Below are 25,247 nucleotides of genomic sequence, written 5' to 3'. Positions count from 1 at the left end.
AGAAAGAAAAGCCTTACTGAGCAAACAGAAAAACTGAACAGAAAAATTATAAGGACTACCTCTGTATGTATAGAACATTTTGAAGTGAGCTACAAAAAGTAATCTAGTTTATCCTCTGACTCGCCACCTCTAGGTAGTTGTAACATGTGCAAGACAGATATATTCAATGTGGGAATATACATGATTATGTACATTACAGGTAGATCAGTAAAATTATGTACATGCAAATGGATCAGACATTGGGGACTGTATTCCATTAATTAAATATAGGTAAATAAGGGGAAATAATTTTATTCTTGAACCAAGGACTTACATAGTATTTTCCTTTTGAGTTTTCACAGTCTGGTCTCTATGAAATGGTGTTGTAACAGTCAATTTGTGACCATTGAGAGGGGTAGAAGTTAAAGAAGGCATTTCCAAGTCTAAGTTTTCATGGTTACCAGAAGTGTTTAAGAACTAAATATGGGAAGAAAGGGAAAAAAATTACTTAGATTAAACAGTGATTCTTTATTCAGCCCAACTTAAAAACCACACCATGAAAACTAGCAAGTATGTTTTACTGACCCACTATGTAAAATAATAAAGATGTTAACAAGCACATAGCATTGGACAGGGTATTGTTTTATTTCATTTGAGCACCCGAGGTTCAGAATGAAATTTCCAAGAAATAAAATCTAGGGTCATTGCTGAAAAACTTGCAAAATCCTAAGAAAAAATTTTCAGTAAGTGCCACTTGCCATTAAAGAGAACGAGATGCACTCTTTATTAAGATTATAAGCATTAAGGTGATTTTTTGGAAAGTAATTCTTGTTTTTCTTTCATGCTATTTTTTCTCTTTAATGATCCATGAATTATGTGGAAAATTCTTGGATAGTAAGCTGTGTTTCTCAGAACACCATCATTCTGGGAAAATAGCAGGTGTTCCTCAAAAAGTTCCAAGATACAATAAATTTGGGATACATACATATATCATAATCTCCTCCTGAAATTCATAATGCACACCAATTCATTAAAAATTCTGAGAGGTCCTGTAGTAAAGAGACCAATTTTAACTCTGACTTAGTGTTTCCCAAACTTCTATATTTCAATTTTTTCTGGACCATCTATTAAAGTCTTGTAGAACTAATATTCTTCAGAACACAATTTGGAAGATACAAGCAAAAAGCAAGATAATTATTTTGGTGGGTGCTTCATTTGTTCATATTTAGAGCTCTCCTTAAAATAAATTCAACAGACATAACTGGAAAAATGTTTGAAAGTGCCAAATTAACTATTAACTTCAATTATTCTCATAATTAAGGAATACAAGTCTCTGATAAGAATTATAATTTCCATGCCTTAAAAAAAATTCTATGAAAGGATTTTTATGGCAAATACCGGTTGATAACATATTATGGCACAACTCAAAAAGCCAACGTTGAGAAATTAAAATTAAAACGGAAGTTGCTTTCCTTAAGCATTTGTTCCTTATGCTTTTCCAAAACTTTTCCACATAAGGATGGATTGGAACCTTTAAAGTTTCGGGTTGCGACTCAAACAAATGCTCTCCAAATATAGTTTGGTTCCCTCCTCCCCTGGGTCAGTGAATCACAAAGTAATAGGTGAACAAATAGGAAGAAAATCTACTAAAGTTTTTAAGGAGAGGGAAGGGAGGGGAGAAAAGGAAGGGACCGAAATGTTAAACTCTAGGGCTGAATGAAATAAAAACACGTCCCATGCAGCTAACCATGTTTCAAACCACCAAAAGAAAGAGCGAGAATTATGACAAAATGATCAGTCAGCCTACAGACAGCTCAAACTTTGGGAAGCAGTATGACTTAGCAACAGCTAGATTCAACGATGGAACGAGATCAGTGAGGGCAACAGTAATTAGTCATTTGTTCCAAAGGATTAGTTTCTAGATTATGAAGGCTTGAGTATCTGTTGAAAATTAGTAATAGCTGTGTAGAAATCATGCTCTACCTGTGAAGGGGAGAAGGGTAGGCTTTTGACAGGGGAACGCTTGGGAGTTGAGCTGCTGACGCCAGCAAATAGGAAGGAGCTAGAGCCTCCAGTGGCTAAGGGGCTTGCCTGGCCGCGCTTTTTTCGAAGGATGACCAGTGGAACTGTGCCGTGCCTCGAAGGAGGTAAGGGCTTGAGCGGGTCAAGTGAACCCTCACTCAACTTGAGAGCGTTCACCCTTGTGCTAGGCTCTCCTGCAGGTCTATTCAGACTGCCCTCTCTTTGCTGAAGCTTTAGGGCTCTGCCTGCATGATGTTGGCTAGGTGAAAACTCTGCTTCTTCAAAGAATTCAAAACTGCTGAGATCACACCATGATGAAGAATCCTGAAACAATGTGGGAGGCACAGAACTCTGAGATGGTGTGTGCATGATATGTGCCATCACCTGAAACACAGCACTGAGAAAGAACACCGAATGCAGAGAAAACACCTGGCCCTCTTGAGAAATAGCGTCAGGATTAACAACCGTTCCAGCACACCGCACGGCAGGTCTACCATGCAGCCTCCAGGCTGGTCCTACGTGTGTGCTGCGGGGACCTCCAGGTATTCTCTCATTTGCATGCAATCCGAAGCAAAGAGAAAACCTCTTCTAGATGGCACATTTTGGCAACGTTCATCCCGTTTGATGGACATGCAGGTAAGTGCTTTTTAACCAACTGGGCAACAAAGGAAATGAACTGAACATTTGCTTTTTAGGTGCCAACCTCACGTTAGTTTCACTAAAGATGGTTTATCTCAGTGAACCAGTTGGGGCTGGTAATCAATCATCAATGTTTTGTGAAGAGAGCCATGTACCAGCAATGAACTCGCTACCACTCAAATACACGGAACGACTGCTTAAAGGTCTAAGTAAACATAATTCTTAATGTGCGATCCAAAAGCAAAGCACAATTCTAGGGGCGCCTGGGTGGCTCATTCGGTTAAGCATCCGACTCTTGGTTTTGGCTCAGGTCATGATCTCATGGTTCGTGAGTTCAAGCCCTGCATCGGGTTCTGTGCTGACAGCATGGAGTCTGCTTATGGAGTCTGCTTGGGACTCTCTCTCTTCCTCTCTCTCTCTGCCCCTCCCCTGCTCTCTCTCTCTCTCTCAAAATAAACAAATCAACTTCAAAAAATTAGAAAACAAAACTTAAAAACAAAAGCAAAGCACAATTCTAAAGAAACGCAAAAAAGTAACAAAGTAAATACGTTAAAAATAACTCAAACAGTACTCCATAACCCGAGATCTACTTATAGGTCATCAACTTTACTATTTTAAAAAGTATGCATTTTGAAGGAAATGCGTGAAAAGCCACCTTTTATCTGCATAGCCTATGAAATCAGATCTTTGAAAAAACAGACACAAAGGCTAAAATCATACTTTTACATTCATACATGCTAATAACATGTTATTTGCCATAGAAAATGGTAATAATTTGAGAACTGGGTTTCCTAATTCACCATCAAAAACATTCACTTGCCTTAACAATTCTACTTACAGAATCTATAAATTGAAGTGTTTCTGCAAATTCTAAGAGGTTCTTAACATTATCCAGAATGGTGCCTTGGTGGACGATCATGCACCTTGCTGGAGAGGCACTTTCTTCAGGTAGGGAGCCAGGATCCACAGGCAGAGAGGGAGTGGAGTGGTGTTCTTCCAAACAGGAAACAGGTGCACTGTCTCCATGAGGTCTGGTGTGGTCAGCGATGGTGGTGCTGTGCCACCCGGGGTAGCTGCATGTGTGGTTCTGCGTCTAAGGTGGGGGGGGGGGGGTGGGGGAATAAAGAAAGAGTAGGGAGAAGAAAGGGAGAAGGAACTTAGCAATGAAGTTGCACAAGGTATCAGATGCTGTTGGAGGAAAGATAAAAGTAGTTGCATCATCCAAAACTTGCGCCTATGAAACAGTCGTCAAGATGTTTCCTTTTATCGATGCAAGACCCTGCTTTTTAATAGTGGCATAGTCTGTCACCTATATGAACACCCTCACTGTCATCATTTTGCTAAAACTGCCAACAGAGAGACTGTGTCCTCAAGTGCCACTCTCCCATGGTCCATCTTAAAAGTCTACTTTAACATCATCTCCAAAAGGACCACGCATGGTTGCTGTGAACTAAGAATTGTCCCGTTCTCATTCTAACCTACAAAAAGGTCAGAGGACTCGAGAGTTAGAGTTGCTTTTCTCTGCATATGTTCTCATTGCTTCTATCCCTTTTTAATGTTACGGATTGCACTGATGCAGTGAAGGGCTGTCACATCAACGTGGTTAGGAAAGCAGAAGGGCAAATTAACAGAAGTCTCCTTTCGGCATGACCATGCAACAAGAGAAATTGCAAAACACGAACTAGAGTCAAAAAGTGGTCGAACTAACATATGCACATAATCATCTTATGATTTAACCCCAAAGACATGTATTCCTAAGAATACCCACTGGGTATCACATCTCTTTTATTCTCTTTGTTGCTGAACTAAATCTGTCACAAAGTACACGCTGATTTCTCAGTTTGCGGCCAATCACCAAAAAGATGTCAAAATTCAGTAATGGTCCACACGGCTTTCATGCATGCAAACAGAAGAGAGCAGCCGTGTTATTGACAGAGAGAGGATGTGTATCTTTTTCACAGGTATATACTGAACATGCTTCAAATCATATGTGAAATTAGAAAGTATGAAAATGTAGGTTAAGAAAAATAATAAAAGAAAAAATCAAATGAGTAGGTATCATACAGATACATAACTTTGTAAATAAAAGCAGATTTTCATTCATTTATATCTGTTAGTCGGTCTTTGAATTAGTAACAGTCCTGGAAAAACAGGAAGATTGATGGTGACAATCACAAGTGGATATTGTGTTTCTATTGCCACTCAAAAGGGCTACTTTTAATTTAGTCAACACACATGGTGATACCGACTGCATTTTATTACAAGCAACTTCTGTTCAAACAGTGTTAATGAATGGGCATCTAGGCAGCTCAGTGGGTTAAGCCTCTGACTTCAGCTCAGGTCATGATCTAGTGGTTCGTGAGTTCCAGCCCCAACCATGTTGGGTTCTGTGTTGACAACTCAGAACCTGGAGCCTGCTTCAGGTTCTGTGTCTCTTTCTTTCTCCCTGCCCCTCCTCCACTCACTCTCTGTCTCTCTCTCAAAAATAAATAAACATTAAAAATTTTTTTTGAAACACTATTAATGGATGTACAGTCTTGATTAGTGTAACACTCAGAAGAGAAGGGAAAAGAGACAGGAGGGCACCGGGGTGAAGTTCTCCCCACATTCAAGCACCTGGTTGCATTCTTACCGGTAGCGCCTGCTGTCCTTTGAGCTCATTCTCAGTCGACATTAGGAGCAATTCTAATTCCTTTATTCGCTTTTCTTTCTCAGGGTCTTCATCATTATAGTGTCTCTGAAATTAAAAGTAAAGGAAGAAAAACAGAGAAGGGCCTGATTGAAGCTACTGCAGATACAATGGCTGTGGCCCGCAGTCATGAGGGGCCATACAGCCCAATGAGCCTCAGCGTGAGACTGGCACCAACGAAATGTGGCACAAAGCTCTGTGAGTGTCATTCCACACCTAAGGGAGGGATGTGAAATCTGAGGCTCAAGTGGGTGCTGACTGATGAGCTGGTTCAACTTATGACATCAGAGAATCAGAGAATTCCTGAGCAGGTTTAACTCTAGAAGCGAAGATTGGTAGCTTGCTGGCCAGAACTCTACCCACCCCTCTTTTTTTTTTTTTTTTTTACATCAGTCAGTCAAGCGAAAATAAGTATTTACATGAAAGAAACAAAGCATGTCTTGAAAAAGTTGCTTTGAACAGCCAAAGGGTTTCTTTACGAAATGGTCTTCACATGATCTTACCTGAATGGCCGCAGCAGCTGGCTGAGGGACGTTGACTATATTTACATGTAACGCTACAGGATATGGGACATGACTGGAGACCTAGATCAAAAAGGCAGACGAACAAAGGCCGAGTCATTCATGGTCACATACGCTCTAGGGGAATTGGCTTCCTCTAGGATTGAGAAAAAAAATACTAATAAAATTCACACATGCACAGAGGAAAAAAGAAACACAACAAAAAACCCTCTAGTTTGAAATTTTAGCCGGGCCTTTAAAAATAGCCAAATAAATAGCTTAAGCAACGTAAAGAGATTTGGAGTGCTCGTTGATCTTGACAAAAAGTATCCCTTAATTAGAGAATAACACAATGAAAAATATAACCTAAAATATATTCATGAATGTATGAAAGAAGCTGTAATGGGAAAAACTGATGATTTAGTTGTTTATAATAGAAATATTTTTCTTGGAATAACTATTAGTTATAGTAAAGAGCACAGAACTGCCTATGATGGTTCACTCATCTGAGACTTTTCTGGAAAGTCTGTAGTCAAATGAATGATAGAACAGACAGAGAAGAATAAAAACTATTCAGGAATATGATTTGAATATAACTTGCACACGGGCTCCATATTCTTGGCTAAGTTTCACCATCTATTACCGTTAGTTGTAAGATTCAAGTTCACTGATTTTATTCTTTATGCTTCGTATTTTTCTTTCCCCACCCATTCTGGACATTTCTTTCCCTAAATATAAATGTCTGGCAATCAGGAAGGCATCACACTGATCCAAAGAAGGACAAAAGAAGACATCAGAGAGTGGTGTCACAGAACTGCACCTGACTCGGAGTGAGAAGGTAAACACACGTGGAAGGAGCAAATTAAGACTTTTCTGCTAGATAGATCACTACCAGAATCAAACTTTACAGAATCAAATTGCTGCATTTCAGTGTCAAAGGATCTCTGCTTTAAATTTAATATGACATTCACTTTTCATTTTGGAAGAGAAAAACAAAAGCCCACAAATGCATCTTCATGACCCCATTCTTCTCCGGCAGGAACTTGTTAAGTGGATTTACATTCAAAAGCTAATCTGATCTGAAGCACTTCAGTTGGAATCCAAAAGCCTGGACTGCAGTCTGCCCTACGAGCTGTGCACCTCTGCAGATTACTTAACATCCTGGCTTCCCAGCATACACCAGGGGTAACGATACCTCCCCCTATCTACCTCGAGGCTCTGAAGCGGGGTGATCACCTTTGTGGAAGGTCTTTGAAAAGTCAGCGACTGCGAGGTATTACTGTTACCTGGGGCTAACATAACCATCTCTTTCAGTAAACTAAATTCTCAGAAATGGCTTACGTTTTGCGCTTCAGAAATGTGGTAATAGGAATAATCATTGTTAACTGAAGTCTGGCCAGCTGGAGGGAGATGAGCTGAAGGTGGGGCATGAGCAAAACCCATCAAATGACTGTTCTTCTGAAAACTTGTGGCCACTGTTGGCGGGCTGGCTTTAGAAGACTCTTGCAGATAACCTTCCTGCTCGACCTTCCGACGCATTGTAGAATTCCAGTGGTTCTTGATAGCATTATCAGTTCTGCACAGAAATATATCATGTAAGAATTTTACAAAAAAACATTTTAATTCAGATTAGAGTTAATTGACAGAAAACTGTTTCCCACAGAGACCTCTTCTTTGGGTCTTTTGTTTTTTGTGTTTTCTTTTAACTTGTTTTAGTCTTCCTGACCTCTGAAAGTCATGCTGCCTCTATTATCTAACTGAAAATCCATAGATATTCCTTCATTACACAAGATGGAATAAATGTGGCTTTCGAGAAATCTTTAAATTTTGTAACTGTTTTGTTTCCTTGATAAAAGAGAATTTTCGATACAAACCCTTCCTGTTTATTCTGAGTGTTCACGGTACAAGACTCTAATACAACTTAAAGATCCAACTATTCTGGAAAATTACCGGCTTAGTAGGGCCTACACACCCCAACAGGCACACAGTAAAGTTTGGTGAATGATAATGATGTTGCCACTGCCTCACTGTCCACTCTTTGTCTCGAATAGCACTAGCCAGAAATTTTGAGTAAAAAAAAAAAAAAAGGGAAAAAGAAAAAAAGAAACTCCCACCTTTTGACGGCCATCTCAAATTGTTCTATAACCAGAGGTGACAATGGAAAATGGGATCCAGAAGGGGAAAGATGCTACGTCCCCATATCAGTTCAAACTGAAAAGCATTTTCACTAAAGTCTTACAGTTCTCAGGAAAAGTTTCTCAATTCAAAAAAAAAAAAAACGTTTTAGGCCTCCCTTTTACTATTTTGATGGGGGTGGGGGCATGTATGCTAAAGAAAGAGGAAGTTCAGTTGCCCCTTAAATTTTTACAAGAATCAACAGCATATTCTCAGGCCAGATGGGAGAAAAGACCTTCTTTCCTCAATATCTTGGATCCTGTAAGCTGATAGGGAGCCATGAGGGAGGCGGTGCTCTGGACCATCACCCAAGAATGCTACATAAACCATCAGAGCCATGGCCTTCTTTGAAGGTCCCTTTCTCCAATTCTGCTGCGTAAGAATATAATTTATTAAATATTTTCTTACATTGTTTATATAAGATTTATAATGAAGAGTATCTTCCAAATTAAAGAAAATGTGTCATAAACTGTTCAAGCGGGGAGAGTGCGACAAAAATGAGCTTCTAGAGATATCCTTCACGATGAGGTCATTTTTTGTGCCTTGTTCATTAAAAGAAAGCATAACACTGACATTATTTAAAAACCTGGAAGCAGTAGGATAATTCTAGAAATACTCTTATTTCTTTCTTTAAAAGAAAAAAACTAAACCAAGTGGTATAATGAAATGAATGCTGGTATCAGGAAAATGATAGCTGAGATCCTTCTGGTCACTTAACCAGCTGTATGAACTCAGACCAGAGACAAAATGTCTACCCTCAGTTTGCTTCTCTGTGTTTAGAGTTCTATAGTTTACAAAGTGCTTTGACAATCATTTTATTCGATACAAACATTGGCCCTGTGAAGTAGGCTATTATTTATTTTGCAAATGGGGCAACTGAAGCTGAGGTGAGTTCAATGACTCGGCCCAAAGTTCACTGTTGGATGGATTCTGGAAGTCCCCAACCAGATAAACTCTAAGAGCTCCTCCAGTTTTAAAACCTATGGATCTGGCATATCTAATGAAACACTTACAATCATGGGAATGTAATTCACTCGCTATACATTTAAAACAAAATGTTCAATACCCACTCCCTCATTCTTCCCAATCAATATATTTTTTGACATATTATTACCGTCCAGGCAGTAGCTTTGCGATTTCTGCCCATCTGTTCCCCAGTCTCTTGTGTGCCTGGTAAATAATTCTGTCTTCCTCTTCTGTCCAGGAGGTTTTCTTAACTTCTGGATTCAAATGGTTATGCCACCTCTCCCTACATTGTTTTCCAATTCTCCCTTTTAAGTGCTTGGCAATAACAGACCAACGTTTCGGACCGTATTTCTGTACAAGCTCTATCACCTTCAGATAAACACACAAAAATAACCTATGTTTTAATGTTATGTAATGACTCAGTGTAATCATTCTTCAGTGTTACAAGATCTTTAGAAAGGGTCTAAAACTCTGCTTTCATTCATTGGAAATATGGGAATAGAGTCCTCTGCTTCCTGTTTGTACACTTTACCTGTTTCTTCAAGTTGGGAAACATTTAATTAAGATGTCTGGGGAATATTCTTAACTGTGATTCGCACACCAATGAGGAAAGAACTTACTCTCTGATCTTCTTCTTTGGTCCAAGGCCCCTTGATGAGCTCAGGGTTTAGTACTTTCTGCCATCGGTGCTGGCACTGCACATCTGTTCGATTCTAGACAAATAATAAAGTACGCACTGTCATATAGATATGATGCGATAAGCACATGAAGACTTGGTTATTATATGAATCATACACAGACGATATACAGGAAACACGTTCAGGAACAGTTTAGGGCATGTTTGGAGAGCCTACCTATCCCTCATGGCTTACAGATAACAAACATACAAAGAATATATCAAAATTGGATCTAAAATTAGAAGCTCTACCTGTTAAGTGAAATAATCCTGCCATGCGAACTGAAGGACCATCATATTGTACACATGGCTGTCGATTTACCTCAACCTTAACTTCACATGTGGAAGTGCCTCTATGAACTAAGACTTGCTAGCGATTCCACATGAAGGTTGGGCTTCCATGGAAACCTACTCTAAATGATTAAAGTTTGCCTCCCATTCAACCTAAGAGATGCACTTCAGTTTAGGGCCTCAAGTATTAATACTGCAGAACAAAAATCAATAAAGATAGGATGAGAGAGTATAATCTTATAAGAGAGTATAATCTTATAAGAAACAAAAAAGATATGTAACTAACTAATAGAAGGCAGAATTTGATTCATATGCAAGAAGAAACCAAAGCAAAATTATATTGGGCTGAGAGCAGAAGCTTTTCCTCAGGAGCAGAAATTATGTTTCCTTAGGAGGTGTCTGCAAAAGCTCTTGATAGGGACTTTGAAGGATGGATGGAACATTCTAGGAGGTGGCATCACCAAGGACAAAAGCCCAAAGGAGGTAAAGCAGAAACTAATTCAACCAAACCTGCTGACAGAGAGGAAGTAGGAAAGTGAACCGGAGCTGTATGCTGGAGCCGTGTGGAAGGGTCCCTATGTGCCAGGTCTAGGCAGTGTACTTAATTTGTGAGACTATATATGTTACTGCTGTTGATTTTGAAAGGATACAGCTGCATCTTAGGAGGCTCCATCTGCCAACAGTGGTTGGGATGGATGATAAAAGTGGAAAGCTACAAATAGAAAAGCCAGTTAGGAAGCCACCATAATTGTCCAGAGAAGAGGGAAGGGGGCAATTCTGTAGAGCAACAAGGAGGATGGAGACAAGGGACTGACTGACAAAGGAATTTCAGATTCCTCAGTCACTGCTTAGACGTAGGGGATGGGAAGTGGAATAAATCAAAATGGAGTCCAAAATTTTCAGCCAGGGTACCAAAAGTATGGCTACTGAAATAAACAGGAAATTCAAAAAAGCTAACTTGGAAATACCATGAGTTCAGTCATCCTAATGTACACAAGTCATCAAAATGCTAATTTATATCACCCAAATAAATAAAAAGATTAAAATATAAACCATAAGTCATGGTTGAGGCAGTTCTCCCCCTGATTCTTGTATATGAGCAAATGTGTAATGTCTTAATACCCTCTCTCCGAATACCTTATTTAAATCACGGGGAGAAGATTTCCTTTCATAGAAGAAAAAATTACGAACTCACCGGGAGATAATTGGCAATAACTTTCCAGTCATCCGTTCCATTCTGTTCCACCAGCTTCTTCAGTTTTTCATCCTAAGACATTTAAAGTTAATCCTAGGATATCATTCATTTACTGTATAACTTTGCTCTAATTAGAGTAAAAGGGAACCAATCCAATAATCCAATCCAGGAAAAAAAAAACAACTCAAAAATATCCAAATACAACAGATATTAATCTAATATACTGGTTTAGAGCATAGATTTATTTAGAGTCAAACAGACCAAAGTTTAAAACTTGACTTTAAGCTACTGACTAGTTACGTACACTTGGGGATATCATTTGACTTTTTTTGGGCCTCAATACTGTCATCTACGCAGTAGCAATGCTGATGTCGAGGTAGTTATTTGGGGATTACGTGAAGTAGCTACGCGAAACATTTAGTACAATGCCTGGCTCACTGAATGTCTAGTATATGATAACTGTTCAAAGTTTTACTTGATAGGAAAAAGTTATGAACCCAAATGTTAGAGTCAATAGATATTCAACTATGGCAACAAATAGGATCTTGAGTAAGAACCAGTTCAATTTCTATTTTAACATCTCCTTAGTTCAACCTCTTTCACGCAAACAACAGAAGATCACTTTTTAATTACATTTGAAGGTATTTATAATGTAAGAAAGTAATTGCATTTTTGTATCAACATAGTCATAATTTAAATGAGGCCAAACTTATTAGAACACAGAAGACACCACACGTCAGGGAGAAATCTTTCAGTTCACAAGTGTCTTCCTAAGCATGTTCCTTCAAGTAAAAAAGAACCCCCACCTTTCTGCAAAGGTAACTTTCACACACACTGTGAGTCCCGAGAAGGACACAGACACAGGGATTAGGAAACCAGTGTTAACAACAGAACTTCTATAGCTCTCAGGATCATCTGAGAGCACAACCTCCATAGGTAAACTATGCATTTCCTAGGGACCTCCCTAGCAATCCTGCCAGAGCCTCTCAACTGGGGCTCTGGTGAGTGAAGTGGGGTGGAATGAAACTGAAGAAGAATCAATACCATTTAATCTAACATAAAATCCTCTGCAATCAGTCGCAAAAGTTTTTGAAAACTTTAAAGAAAAAGTAACTTTCCCCATACATTAATAATTTTGCTCCTTAAGTATTTTCCCATTTCTACAAAGATCAAGCTTTTGATAAGCTAGCAGAAAGAGAAAGGTGGAAAGAAGACACATCTCCATCCATCATTGCACACTGTTAGAACAGACATTCATGTGTACTCCATCATGACAAGATAGGAGTATTATGTTTCATACTTTTGTTTTTGGACATAGCAATTCATTCACTTGTACAGAGAATACTTACTACCATCCCAGTTTGTATCAAGCAATTCTGGGCTCAGGGAACACGGAAACGAACAGACGTTTAGCCCTGCCCTCGGTAGGTTTGTAGTCAGCCTACTGGGGGAGGCACACGTTACAGCAGCAGTGAGGACGAATGTGTAGCCAATGCCTGGAGGATGCATCTAACCTGCCTGGGGAAGCCAGGGATGGCCTCACTGAAGAGGTGATGTCTTCACAGATGATGAAGAAGGAGTAAGGAGTTGTGCAGAAGGGCAAGAGCAGAAAAGGTAGAGAGAAACACAGATGAAACACACACTGAGGACGGGAAATTCAAAGAACTACAAAGAGTTTGGAAGAGGATTGTATGGCGCACGCGTGGGGGGAGTGCTGCGAGTTCAGCATGGTGCATAGGCTCATGCTAATGAGTTTGAGCACCTGTAGTTTAGCTGTAACATTTTCTTCATAAATTGACACACTCTAGGTTTATCCCATGTTTTGATAACATGATTATTTACCTCTTCCCTGGTCCACCTAGTTTTCCCCAAGTGACGCTTTCCAGACTTGGGAAGCAGTCCATCATAGTCATGATCACACATCTCAATGTCTTCGTCATCCTCGTCACTGCTGTATATGCTGCAGAAATAAAAAATGGGCAGACGGGGACTGAAACCAGAAGACTTAAAACTATTGGATTACAAAACTTACACGAAAACTCAATCTTTTCAAAGGTTACGAAGATAAAAGTTTGAAAACTCGCACAACAAGATTGCTTTCTTCATTCTGTTGCTCTAGTATTGTAAACTGGTTCTGCTGTTATTGGTATCCACAGATACGGCAAAGGACCTGGAACTTTCTTATTGCTCTGCATGTTTAAACCTGCTGTGACTGTCAGCCCAGTGACAAGTTACACATTTGGCAACCTTCCAACCAATGGAGGTTTAAGTTTAAAACTTAATGTTAAGGACAATCAAAGAAACAAGAGCCTATGTCCTTCACATAAGTACACACTCAAAATCTTTGGCATGCACCACATCACTTAAATAATATTTCTCCAATAAAATAAACAACTCAATCATGCTACTCCAGTGGTACTGGTGTTTTATTGGGAGAAAAAAAAAATTCAAGAAGTAATACACCCAACAATACAATTATAGTCATCCCTTAAAGATTAGAAGATTAAGAGAATGTAAGAGGAAAGGATGTAAAAAACCTGAGGAAGGATAAGGCCATCAAGTGATCAGACGGTTTCATAAAATTAAAATATCCATTAAAATATCCAAAAAGCATTAAAATATCCAACAGCCCCAAACTCCAGCACAGTTGATCCAACCTGTGGCCGTGATTACAATACTGTTTCCTAAGTAACTAAATGAATAATTAGGCCACTTGGTAGTCAGACTCTTACTGACTTTTTTGTTTTGTTTTGTTTTTTTCTATTTCTGACTGAACGGTATTTGAAACCTCTTAAGATGTACCTGATTCAAAACTGAGGGATTCCCCCAGATGGCTTTAAAAAGAATGCATTAGTGTTTTGAAGAGCGCTTTTCTTTTACCTAGTAGACAAAATTATGAATTTTGATGACTTTTGAAATAATTCTACACTTCAGGTTTATTAATCATATACTAAATAGATGGCAGTAATGTTACAGCCAGTAAAAGTTAGTTTACTTTTACCTATAATTTTACTTATACAACGTATGACATGCCATCTTAAATTGTATCTTACTCAAGAAATTAATGTAATACAAACATATCCCAAATATCTTAAATTATACTATCCTAGAAACTTCAGTAAAATTTTCCATTGTAATATTGAGAAATCCACCAAACTGAGAACAATAAAAATGCTGATATAAAGTAGCATCATGATGCAAATTATTATTTTTAAAAAGGAAATTTATATTTATATCAGGTTTTGTCTTCGCAAACCAACTTACAAGTATAGATATAATACAAGTGCACGATATATACACAATATGTATAATTCATACATATAGAATACAGGTATATAATATATACAAATATATATACCCTTACAAGACCTTACAAGTCAAGCAAAAGTGCTTTCCAAAAATCCTGAATGTGAGGTTCTCATAATTTAAAACTATCATTTTGAGAAACAATCTGAAAGTCTAGGATGCATGGTGACAAGTAGGCTGTGATCCAAACTCCAAATGCCACTACAAAAGAGAGCTGTGTTTATAATCTATAGTCAATTTTTATTTAGTGTCTATTCTTTTAAACAAGAGTCTACTCCTGTTCCCCACTGTCAACAAGAGGCTCTAAACAGTCTCTGATTAATAAATGCAATAGTTTCCCTTTAAAAAATCCCACCAGCAGCAGAAGATGAAAAAAAAAAAAATATTTTCCCAGAGCTGTAGGTCAGCATCTTTCAAAAGGGTCATAGGGAACTCCTTGAAAAAGCCCCCAAATGAAGTGGCCCCCTTATAAAATATCAGGAATACCAGGAAAACCAGGGTAGTCTGAACAAGGAGTCACAGATTCCATCTACTTTAAAGTGTTAGGTTTGGTTAAATCTGGAGATCACATTTTCAGAGGTGAGAACTACATTTTCCAAGCTAGTAATTGGGCATCTTTCTCTTGGAAACAGCTCACCTCTCGGGAACAAGCAACAAATACCGCCGCCCATAGGGGGCAGCCAATGTCAGGTGAGAGCGGGTAGGCATCAAACAGGACCAGGGGTCTGGAGGCAACGGTGCCAGTCCCAGTTCTGCCTCCACCTCCCTGCATGACTCGGACAAATCACTTCCTCTCTCTCAGGACCTCAGTTCCTCGCCTATACCTAAGGACTTGGATTCTATTAGGAAGGTACTTTCCAGTGCTAATAAATGATGATTTCAGATATTCCCTGCTTCTTACAAATTCAGCACAGAGGCAGAGATGTGCAAAACCGAAGTCCTGGGGGGAAATGTGGTGTGGAACTTCCGTAGGTCCTGAAGAGGCCACAAGGGCAGCAGGGAGAACCCAGGGCGGCCCACAGTCCGCTCCTGGGTCCATCAGCAGGTTGGGAACCCGGGCTGGCTTTTAAGCTCTGCATGCGATGTCCTTGCTCTAAGTTGTCCTGGTAGGCTAAGTAGCACGGTTAATTTCTACTAAGGACTTGAAATAACTTTTCCTTTATCTGCTCAGACCCAACAGTCAGAGGACTTTCAAAGGCTGATTTCAGGCTTGATGCACTTGACTCCCCACCTGCTAGACCTGGTGTGGTTACAAGAGTACAACTATGAATATTACATTCTGTCAAGGAAACAAACCGTGCAAAGAAACGAAAAAGAAAAGAGGTGTTGGGGGTTGGGAAGAGGAGGGGAGTGGGAGGAAGTGCCTTGTGGCCGCTACTGTGATTCTAGAAAAGGGGTTCAGACTCATTTCGCTGACCTGGTTAATAATCCCTGCCGAGTTGACGCTCGCCCTGCAAGAAACGGCTTCGAGCCCGCAGCCGGGTTTCTCTTCCCCCTCAGGCAGGTTCAAGGCTCCCGCCCCTCCAGGCCGCCACCCTTCTCCGCTACCTGGGAGCTGCAAGGAACCTGCGCGGCCCCGCCCCACCCGCCCGGCCGAGATCGCGGGGCGCGGAGCCTCCACCGCGCCTCCTCCCAGCACCCCTTCCCAGCTTCCTTCTTCTCCTACTCCTAGTTTCTGCTCTCAGAAAGAAAAAAAGAAAAGAAAAAATATAGGTGCCTTGGCTGTTCTGCTGTTAAGTCCCAAAGGCGAAGGTGAAACCACTTCAAGGGCAGCACCCCCGCCCCGCGTGGCGGGGCCTTAGGCGAGGCGTAGGGAGCCCAGGGGCCCTCCAGGTGGCCTCCCATTTTCTCCCGCGCCCAGCCATGCCTAGGCGCTGCTTCCCGCCTGGCCAGACTCGACCCGAGGGTGCTGGGGCAGGGCCCACACCCACGCCGTTTGCAACTTCCCAGCGCTGCGCGGGGACGAGCGACAGCCGGTTCAAAAACAAATAAGTACCAGAAAAACAAACAACCCGAAGGAAAATGGGTTGGATTTGCTTTGCCCCCAGGGGCTAACACCAAGAAGCTGAGAGCGAGGGTCGGCCCATCACCCCTCTTCTGCCCCGGAGACCTAAGACGGCGGGAGCAGGGCGTGGGGAGGCGCGGCAACCTCAGCGGCGTCCACGTGTGCGCGCCGCGCCCGGACCTCTAGCCCCAGCGAAGAGGCCGCGGGGATTGCGTCCCGGTTGCGCGGCAGCGGCCTTGGGTGCTGCCCGCCTCCGTCCTTCCCCGTTGAGTGGCAACCGCGACGGCCGTTGAGCTTGTCCGCGCACCCGGCGGCTCGCAGGGAGCTCCGGCGCGTCCAGTCCCCCTAGAGACCAGGGGAAGCGGGAGTGCCGGCGACTGACAGTTCGGACGAGTATTTCCCTCCTCCTCCTCCTCCTCCTCTCCCTCTTCCCCTCCGCGCGGCCGCACTGTTAGCAGACTTCACCCATCGTCCCGGCGAGCCTCCCCAAGTGCGGGGACATGTGCGGCGCGGACGCGTGTGCGTGTAAAGTGTTTGCATAAGAAGAAGTAAAAGCCTGCCAGAGTACAATGATCAGAGCCTTCAAAACCTTGGCTTAAAGCAGTTTGCAAATGTAGCGACCCTTTTCCTCCCCAAAATCTTTCCAGCCGCCTGTCAGCTGCCGCTCTGCTTCGCCTCCATAAAGAATGAATGAAATTTAAAGGAACTACCTGCAGCTACTAAACAATCCGGCATCTTCCCTATATCTGCCATATGCTCTGCACTTCCAAGTCCAAACATAACGCAGTGCATCAAGCAATTACGCAGCGACTCCCTTGCCGACGCCCGCGGCATCAAGCCAGGGACCTAGTGGACTCCCCGGGGTTGGGTGGGCACCGCTCTGCCCCAGGCTGGAACGTGCTGCTTTTTTGCCCCCTAGAGAGAAATGGGTCCCCGTGCAACTTGCAAAATGAGCCTCAGGGCATGCTTCCTGACGCCCTGACATATTTCCCGAATAGGTTCTCCCATTCATCAGTTGCACGAGCGGCTTCTGCCGAGGCAGAGGTTCTAGGTCCTCGCAGGATCTGACAGCCCCGCAGGAGATCCGGGAACTCATTCCCACCTGCTCTGCGAGCACCCGGTGCGCCGCGCGCCCCCGCCCGCGGCCGCCCGCCCGGGCTCCCCGTTACCTGTGTCGGGGTCTCCGGGCCATGGCGCGGCGGGCGCGGGGCGCAGCTGGGAGCCGCGGGAACCGCACGGGGCTGCCGCCTCCCGCTGCCCGCCGCCTGCCTGCGTCCCTCCCCGGCTGCGCAGCGGCGTTCCGCACCGCCGGGGCGAAGTTTCTCAGGAGAGAGAGGAGGAGGAGGAGGAGGTCGCGGAGGAGGAGGAGGAGAAGGAGGAGGAGGAAACAGGTTGATATTAAAATGTAAACTCTGTAAACAGAGATGCCATCAAACAAAGAGCTTTGGACACTCCCCCTCCCGCCAAATCTGGCGCCCCTGCAGTGCGCACGCGCCCTGCCCGCCGCCTCCGCGGTCTCCTTGGCTGCCGCCCGCCGGGCTGCTGGGCCGGCGGGGCTGCCGCTTCCCCTCGGCTCTCGCGCCGTCGCGCTGCGCCTGGCGCGCCGCGAGGCCGGGGAGGCGCGCGGGCGGGGAGCCCGGGGCCGGGGAGGGGCGGCCGGGGGCCGCCGAGGCGCCTTTTCTTGCGCAAACCCCGCTCCCGGGCCCCGGCCGCGCGGGCCCGAGCTACGTCGCGCTCCTGCCGCCTTCCCTCCTCGGCTGCCGCGCCACCGTCGCCCCACTCGGCGTGCTTCGGGCGCCAGCGCCCGAGCTCGCCGGGCTCTGACTCACTGCCTTGGGGGCGGCGAGGGCCGGGGGGAGGGAGACGATCCCGCATTCGGGATTGGATTTGGGGCAGGGTGTAAAACTCAGTTCTTTGCAGATGGGGGAATGGGGGGGGGGGGCGTAGTAGGGGACACGAGCATGTATTTTCATAGGACGTTTGGCTGTGTGCGTGTGTGTGGTTTTTAAGATAACATCTCTAATTTAACTTGTTAGTGACAAAGGACACTTAAATACGAGCGGGGCTGCGGCTATCACCCCTCCATATGGGGCATCCGGGCGGAGCTTTTACTTCTTTCCCAGCTCTGTAGCCCACACGCCACCTCCGTATTGTCACTAGCACTTCACTCTCACCCGGGCACACGCCCGGCCCCACCCACCCTGCCCGGCCCCGGCGGCGCCCACCACACACCTCTGCCCGCACCCCCCCCCCCCCCCCGCACCACCTGTACAGCGCGCCCTGGATTACACACCTGCAAAATCCACGGGGTTCCAAACCGCCCAACCCTAGCAGAACTCAGGAAGCCCCACGTGTGCTTGCGTGGTTTTAAAAGTTAAGCGGTTTGGGACACGGAGGTCGGCAGCCATGCTTAGCGTAGTTTGGGGACTCTGTTTTCCGAGATCAAAATCACTGAGGACTTTTGTGTGCATTTCACTAGGGACTCCTGAAGAAATCAAGGGAGAAGATGAGTGCTGAATTTATAAGGATTGATGGTTGGGGGATTTTAGGGGAGTTTTAGTTTTACTTCCGTTTATAGACTCGTACCATTGGGGATTTTTTTTTTTTCATTCTCTGTACACACTAATTTATTTTTCCTTTAATCTTATAGAAGTTTGAGACTTCTGCTGACTGGGTTTGTGGGTGTCCCATGTGCCCCGGCAGTTTAAACTTAGCTCAGAAAGCATTTTTCTTACTAAAAAAGCAGTTTTTTACAGAAATGAGTCATAATTTTATTAAATGGTGAAGCATGCTAGGTTTCAATACTTTATCTGGTGTTTTAAACTTTGTTTCTTAAAAATTGTAATATAGTTTAAATCCTTATCAGAAAATGTTAGTTCCTAGCAAGGTTTTAACATTACTTTCTTCGTGAGAAAAATAAATAACAATGAAACAATATTATTGTGAGATAGCTCACAATTCTGAAAGACAAGTCAGGTGCAAGTTCATATATTTTTAAAGCGAATATTTATTTGTAGATTTTATAGTAAAGTTTCTTTCTACACATCAAAAATAAAAATAAAAAATTAGAACAAACATATGGAAATCGTTCGGAAAGGAATTGCATTGTGTCTTTGGGATTACTTTATGAATCTGATTCCCAAAAGCTGAGCCTCTTTGGCACAGAGTAAAAGAACACTTCTCCAAATGAGTTCATAACCTGTTTCCCAAGATTCTGAGGAGGTGCAATTGCTCTGTGATTCTTAAACTCCTTTTAGGAGAAAGGTATCAAATTCAATTTTATTCCGTTTGTTCACTTTGTGCATCATTTTCCTTTTCAAAAAACGTTTATTTATGTATTCATTTATTTATTTTAACATTTACTTCTTTTCGAGAGACAGAGAAAGACAGAGCATGAGCTGGGGAGGGGCAGAGGGAGGAAGCCGCAGAATCCAAAGCAGGCTCCAGGCTCTGAGCTGTCAGCACAGAGCCAGAAAGGAGGGGGTGGGGCTCGAACCCAAGAACTGTGAGATCGTGACCTGACCCGAAGTGGGACACTTAACCAACTGAGCCACCCAGGCGCCCCTGTGCATCATTTTCCTATGTGTTTTGAGAGTTTATTATATTTTCATTTCCTAGACATTTGGGGACGTACATTTTTTTACTCATAGGTGTACCATAAGACAAGCGTAGGCCAGTAAAGAGTATACCTGCAGTGATTCTTAATAGGCTAATTTGGCATATATTGCCACCTGGTAAGTATATGGAAGGCTAGAGTCAAATAGAGTTATCATAAACTCTCATATAGATGAAAATATATTTTCAGAGCCATTATGGAATGTTCATTACAAGTATACATTTCTTCCCTCTACTTATAATGATTACAAATGCAGTTTTAGATGAGAACTTTATATATTTCATCACTCTTAATTTTTTTTTTTTTTTTTTTTTTTTTAAGATCTGCTACATCAGTTGTTTTAGCTGTGGCTGAGCTGGGATAGGGCTAAATTCATTTACAGCCTTGTATTTGCATTGCGTTAGACCGAGCTCAGCAAACTTTTCTGCAAAAGACCAGAAAGTAAATATTTTAGACTTTGTGGGCTATGTTGTGTGTTCTTCTTTTCTTTCCCCCTCCTCCTCTTCTTCCTCCTCCTCTTTCTTTTACAATTTTTTGAAAATGTCAAATCGTGTTTAGCTTGAAGGCCATATCCAGCCTGCAGGCCATACTTGGCCAACACTAGAACAGTGATCTTTAATCTTTAGTGTGTATTAGAAACACTCAGTGTTCCCATGAAAAATATTCAGTCCTAGGCAGTGCCCCTAGAGGCTAGGTCTGAGAGAGGGCCTAGGAATCTGCACTTTAAACAAGTACCCAAGTGGTTATGAAACCCAAGTGGTTTTCATAAGAGTGGTTTCTTTCTTTTTTGTTTTTTTTTTTAATTTTTAATGTTTCTTTATTTTTGAGAGAGAGAGAGAGAGAGAACAAGCAGGGGAGGGACAGAGAGAGAAGGGGACAGAGGATCCGAAGCAGGCTCTGGGATGACAGCTGATTTGGGGCCCAAACTCACAAACCGTGAGATCATGATCTGAACTGAAGTCTGACACTTAATGGACTGAGCCACCCAGCACCCCCAGAAGTGGTTTCTAGACTACTTATTGACAGTCTTGGATCAAAATCAACAGAGAGGACGGGAGGTTCAATACGCCTTTACCTTTGCCTGATGTTTCTCACCACCTTCTTCCACCTCATTCTCTTTCACCTCTCCTGGGCTAAGGATTCAGTCCCTCTCTAATCCAGAATAATTTAAGTCCATGAGAAAGTTGGTGCCAGTGACCACAGGGCTGTGGCAGCCTATTCTTTCTTTCTTTACTGCTAAACTTCAGCTTCAGATCTGAAACTTGAAAGAATCATTTATCACTTGCTGACCATCATTAGGATTCTCCTCCTCAAGAAAGCAAGCATTTAAAGCATTTTGTTTTACACTAAACATCTGGGAATGGCTGAAGGAAGAAAGATGGGTAATAGGTATACATTTCAGCTTTTTTTTTTTTTTTTTTGCTTCTGACTGCTGAGAAATCCTGAGCCTGTAGTGGATCTTTAGCAGCTGTGGTCAGTGTCCCAAAGAGGAATGAGGCTTATCAATGGTGGTGACAGACCAGGCTTCTGGGGCTCCATGTCTCCACCTCCCCCCTTTCCTCACGGTCTCAACACGTTTTCCTTTAGAGCACTAAGAGGGAAATAATTACAGCAAACACCAAATGGTTAAAATGCAGACAATTCTTGATCGTTTCACTTAATGAATGACAGCTGCAGCATGTATAATTGAAATCCATAGGTTTGAGAAAAAAACCTCACGTCTGCTCACAGCAAAGCTTCGCGTAATAACAACGGGGGTGCTACTTTAGTGCAATTTGTTTCATAGGGCATCTATATTAAATAGTGCCCAAATACACTTTTATCTTTAAATGATTTCTGAGTTTGGCACTTCCCTGGGCGTTTCCACCCTCCAGATTCTCATAAACTTATATATTCCTCTGACAAACAACCTGTGTACTTTCATTGCCATCTGAACTGAGTCTTGAATGAAAGACGCAAGCTTTTCGATGATGAGGGAAGGGCATTCCAGAGGAAGAGAAAACTGTGAGCGAAAGCACACAATCAGGAATCACAAGGCATATTCCAAGTACGGGGAACAAGGAGCTGTCCAGATCACCAGGGGCACTGAGAGCTTTGAAGGTCAGATTAGAGTATGCATGCTTTGAATAGAAGAGCTACATTTTCAGAGCTGTGTCATTGGAGGATTAATCTAGTACTACAATCAGATAGACTGTAGTCAGAAGAAGATGAAGGGGAAGAGTTCAGTTAATTGGTCCGGACTAGGACAGGAACCCTAACTGGAAAGAAAAGGAGGGGGCAGATGAGAAGATCATTGCACAGGCAGAACCTGCAAAACTTAGCAACTGATTGGGTGGCTATTGGAGGCAGCATTCACAGAAATAGGGAAGTCGAGAGGGGAAGAGAAGTGTGCATTATGGAGATTCAAAGAGGAAAGTGAGTTTAGATTTCAGTATGTTAAGTTTGAGGTTTCTCATGGAAGAGATTCAGCTATAACTGCTCAGCAGGTGGCAGAGAGTGTGGGACCAGGGCCTGCCGGCGAGCTCAGGCAAAATTCTGTGAGCCAGCTCTTAGACACAGACATGATTACTAATTAAATTTTATAAACCTACAATTAAATATACTGTATTTCTTTTTTAATTTTTATGTATTCATTTTGAAAGAGAGAGAGAAAGAGAGAGAGAGAGAGAAAGCATGAGAAGGAAAAGAGGAGAGAGAGAGAGAGAGAGAGAGAGAGAGAGAGAGAGAGAGAATCCCAAGGAGGATCCACGCTGTCAGTGCAGAGCCTGATGCAGGGCTAGAACCCACAAACTGTGAGATCATGAACTGAGCCAAAATCAAGAACTGGATGCTTCACCGACTGAGCCACCCAGGTGCCCATGAATATATTGTATTTCAAAAGGTAATAAATATTCAAAACTCATAATCTCCTAATTATTTTCCTACATTCACTAGCGTGTATGCTCTGGAGGTTAGTTTCTCTATTATGTATGCAGGATGGAAATACTATGTAACGTATACTAATGTGCATATCTTCCCAATTTTGTGTTCAGCAAAGTCACATGGGAGCTGGCATTGGCTATGGTTGGAGTATTTATACCACAAAAAGAAAATGCTACAAGTAAGGGCTCCTCAACCCCCAGAAAACCTGTTGTTAAACATTTACCAGGGCGACACTGGATACATCCTATATTTAAGAGCTATCTGCATGAAGGCAATAGTTGCACTGTATCATGGATTTGCTCATGTGAATTTGTATAGAGAGATGGCCAAGGGAAAGTCTTTGGAGAAGTTAAAAAATGAGGTTGAGACTGAGTGTAGGGGACTAGATGCAGAGACCTGTTGGAAAATTCCTTATTTTTAGACGTGCATCAATAAATGTTTTTGTCTTTTCTTCTTTTGATAGAATTCTGTATTTCGTCAACCGATTATAGAAAGTTTTCATTTACTTTGAGAAAAAATATTTATTGGGCAGTGGCTTTCCAACATTTTTGACTTCGACTCACAGAAACCCATTTAACATCCCAACACACACACACACACACACACACACACACACACACACACACACACACACGCATTGCCACTTAGAATGAAAAAAGTTTCCTAAAACAATATTCACCTCATTCTACCAACCATGCAATCTGATCTATTCTATTCTATTCTATTCTATTCTATTCTATTCTATTCTATTCTATTCTATTCTATTCTATTCCATCTCATCCCATCCCATCCTATCCAATTCTAAATACATTTTGGTCATGGACCCTGCCTTGTTTTTGTGCCCTGCTTATGGGAAGTGAACCCGAGTTTGAAAAATGCGGATGAGAGGGATGAAGGCCTTACCTCCTTCTGCTTTAGGAAATTGGTAACTTTTTTCCCAAGTGATAGTCCTATCTGTTCCAAGCTTTGAGGAAAAGTCCTAAAAACCAGTTTAAAGAAGTCATTTTTCTCCCGTATCTTCTCACAACTGTTTTAGCCAATTCCTCCTCCTTCTCTACACTTCCCCCACATATGTTATAAAAGTAAAACAGCAGATTTCAAAGTCAGTCAACAAAATAGCAAGCTTTTATTAATAGAAATCTTAACAAAAACACCAACAAAACAGTGTAACACCTACAGGCTTACTGGAGTAACTAAGTAACAATGTATCCAAGCCAGGTTCATTGGATGTACAGGCAGAACACAACCTTTCTGGGCCTCCTATTTCAAACTTGCCAAATGTGGAGATTGAAGTAGCAAGCTTTAAACTATTTCCAGGGGCGCCTGGGCGGCTTAGTTGGTTGAGCCACGGACTCTTGATTTCAGCTCCGGTCATGATCCGAGGGTGGCGGGGTCGGTCCCCAAGTGGGCTCTGCGCTGAGTGTGGAACCTGCTTAATATTTTATCTCTCCCTCTGCCCCTCTCCCCAGCTCACGCTCTTTCTGTCTCTGAAATTAAAAAAAAAAGTACTTCCAGTCCTTAATACTCTGTTTCTCCCTAAAATACTTGGGCCTCCCATTTTACCTCTGTATACTTTACAGCGTTACCCCAGTTCTTTTCTTTTCTTTTGGTAAACACATGGAGAGTATTTACTCAGTGTTGGGCGCTGTGCTAGGCATGGGCTTGCAGACAGAAGAGGGCCTTTGCTCAAGAAATCTTGCACATTCAGGGCCTCATCTCCATGCTGGTTGTCACCACCCCCTTCTAGATTATCATGACTTCAGCATAAACTAGCACAGACACCCCTTCACTAATGTTCTCCTCTCTGAGCTCCTTCTCCCCAACAGACCTACTCTCACCTCACTCCCCACAAGCTCACTGTAACCCCTTTTGGCGATTTAGTCATATATTTAAAAATCCTTCACTGGCCCCCGATGTTGGAAAGATAAGATCTGAACTCCTTAACTTGGCATTTTCTGTCTTGAGCTTGCTTTGGCTTCTGTGCCTACACAGCCTCACCCCCAGGGCTGATGGTGTTTAATAATTGGGATGGCTCACAGACCAACCAATCACAATGCTCGTAGCCACAGGCAACCTGTATAGCTTGACTGGGGCACACTGGCTGAATGTCTTTCTGCTTTACAACACAAGCTACCTTCTAGCCTTATCTTCTACCATGCTCTCTGTTCACTCTGCTTCCTCCCCAAAAAGCCATTGGCAATCTCAGGGCCTTTGCTTACACCATGCCTCCTGACTGCAACGCTTTCCTTCCTCCTCTTTGCTTACT

At 42.6% G+C, this 25,247-nt stretch overlaps 1 protein-coding gene across 2 annotated transcripts in view; it reads right to left on the bottom strand.

Annotated features, from left to right (window-relative positions):
* MYB (MYB proto-oncogene, transcription factor) overlaps positions 1-17,769 on the bottom strand; it is a 34,118-nt gene extending 16,349 nt beyond the window's left edge. The window contains exons 1-11 of one of the 2 annotated variants that reach the window (XM_025925208.2): positions 17,613-17,769; positions 12,975-13,092; positions 11,133-11,204; positions 9,591-9,683; positions 9,119-9,339; positions 7,171-7,405; positions 5,833-5,913; positions 5,273-5,377; positions 3,479-3,733; positions 1,963-2,325; positions 314-456 (exon numbers count right to left, since the gene is read on the bottom strand). In XM_025925208.2, coding sequence (XP_025780993.1) covers positions 314-456; positions 1,963-2,325; positions 3,479-3,733; positions 5,273-5,377; positions 5,833-5,913; positions 7,171-7,405; positions 9,119-9,339; positions 9,591-9,683; positions 11,133-11,204; positions 12,975-13,092; positions 17,613-17,635 — 1,709 coding nt within the window. In that variant the 5' untranslated portion in view covers positions 17,636-17,769. The remainder of the gene's footprint in view (positions 1-313; positions 457-1,962; positions 2,326-3,478; positions 3,734-5,272; positions 5,378-5,832; positions 5,914-7,170; positions 7,406-9,118; positions 9,340-9,590; positions 9,684-11,132; positions 11,205-12,974; positions 13,093-17,612) is intronic. The other variant, XM_025925211.2, reaches the window with a different exon arrangement.
* Positions 17,770-25,247: the final 7,478 nt, after the last annotated feature.

Source organism: Puma concolor, chromosome B2 (genome assembly GCF_028749965.1).
Source record: "Puma concolor isolate L17-30 chromosome B2, mPumCon1.1.hap2, whole genome shotgun sequence".
Taxonomy (NCBI): Eukaryota; Metazoa; Chordata; class Mammalia; order Carnivora; family Felidae; genus Puma; species Puma concolor.
Note: the sequence above shows the minus strand (reverse complement) of the source record. Positions and strands in the feature narration are given on the sequence as shown.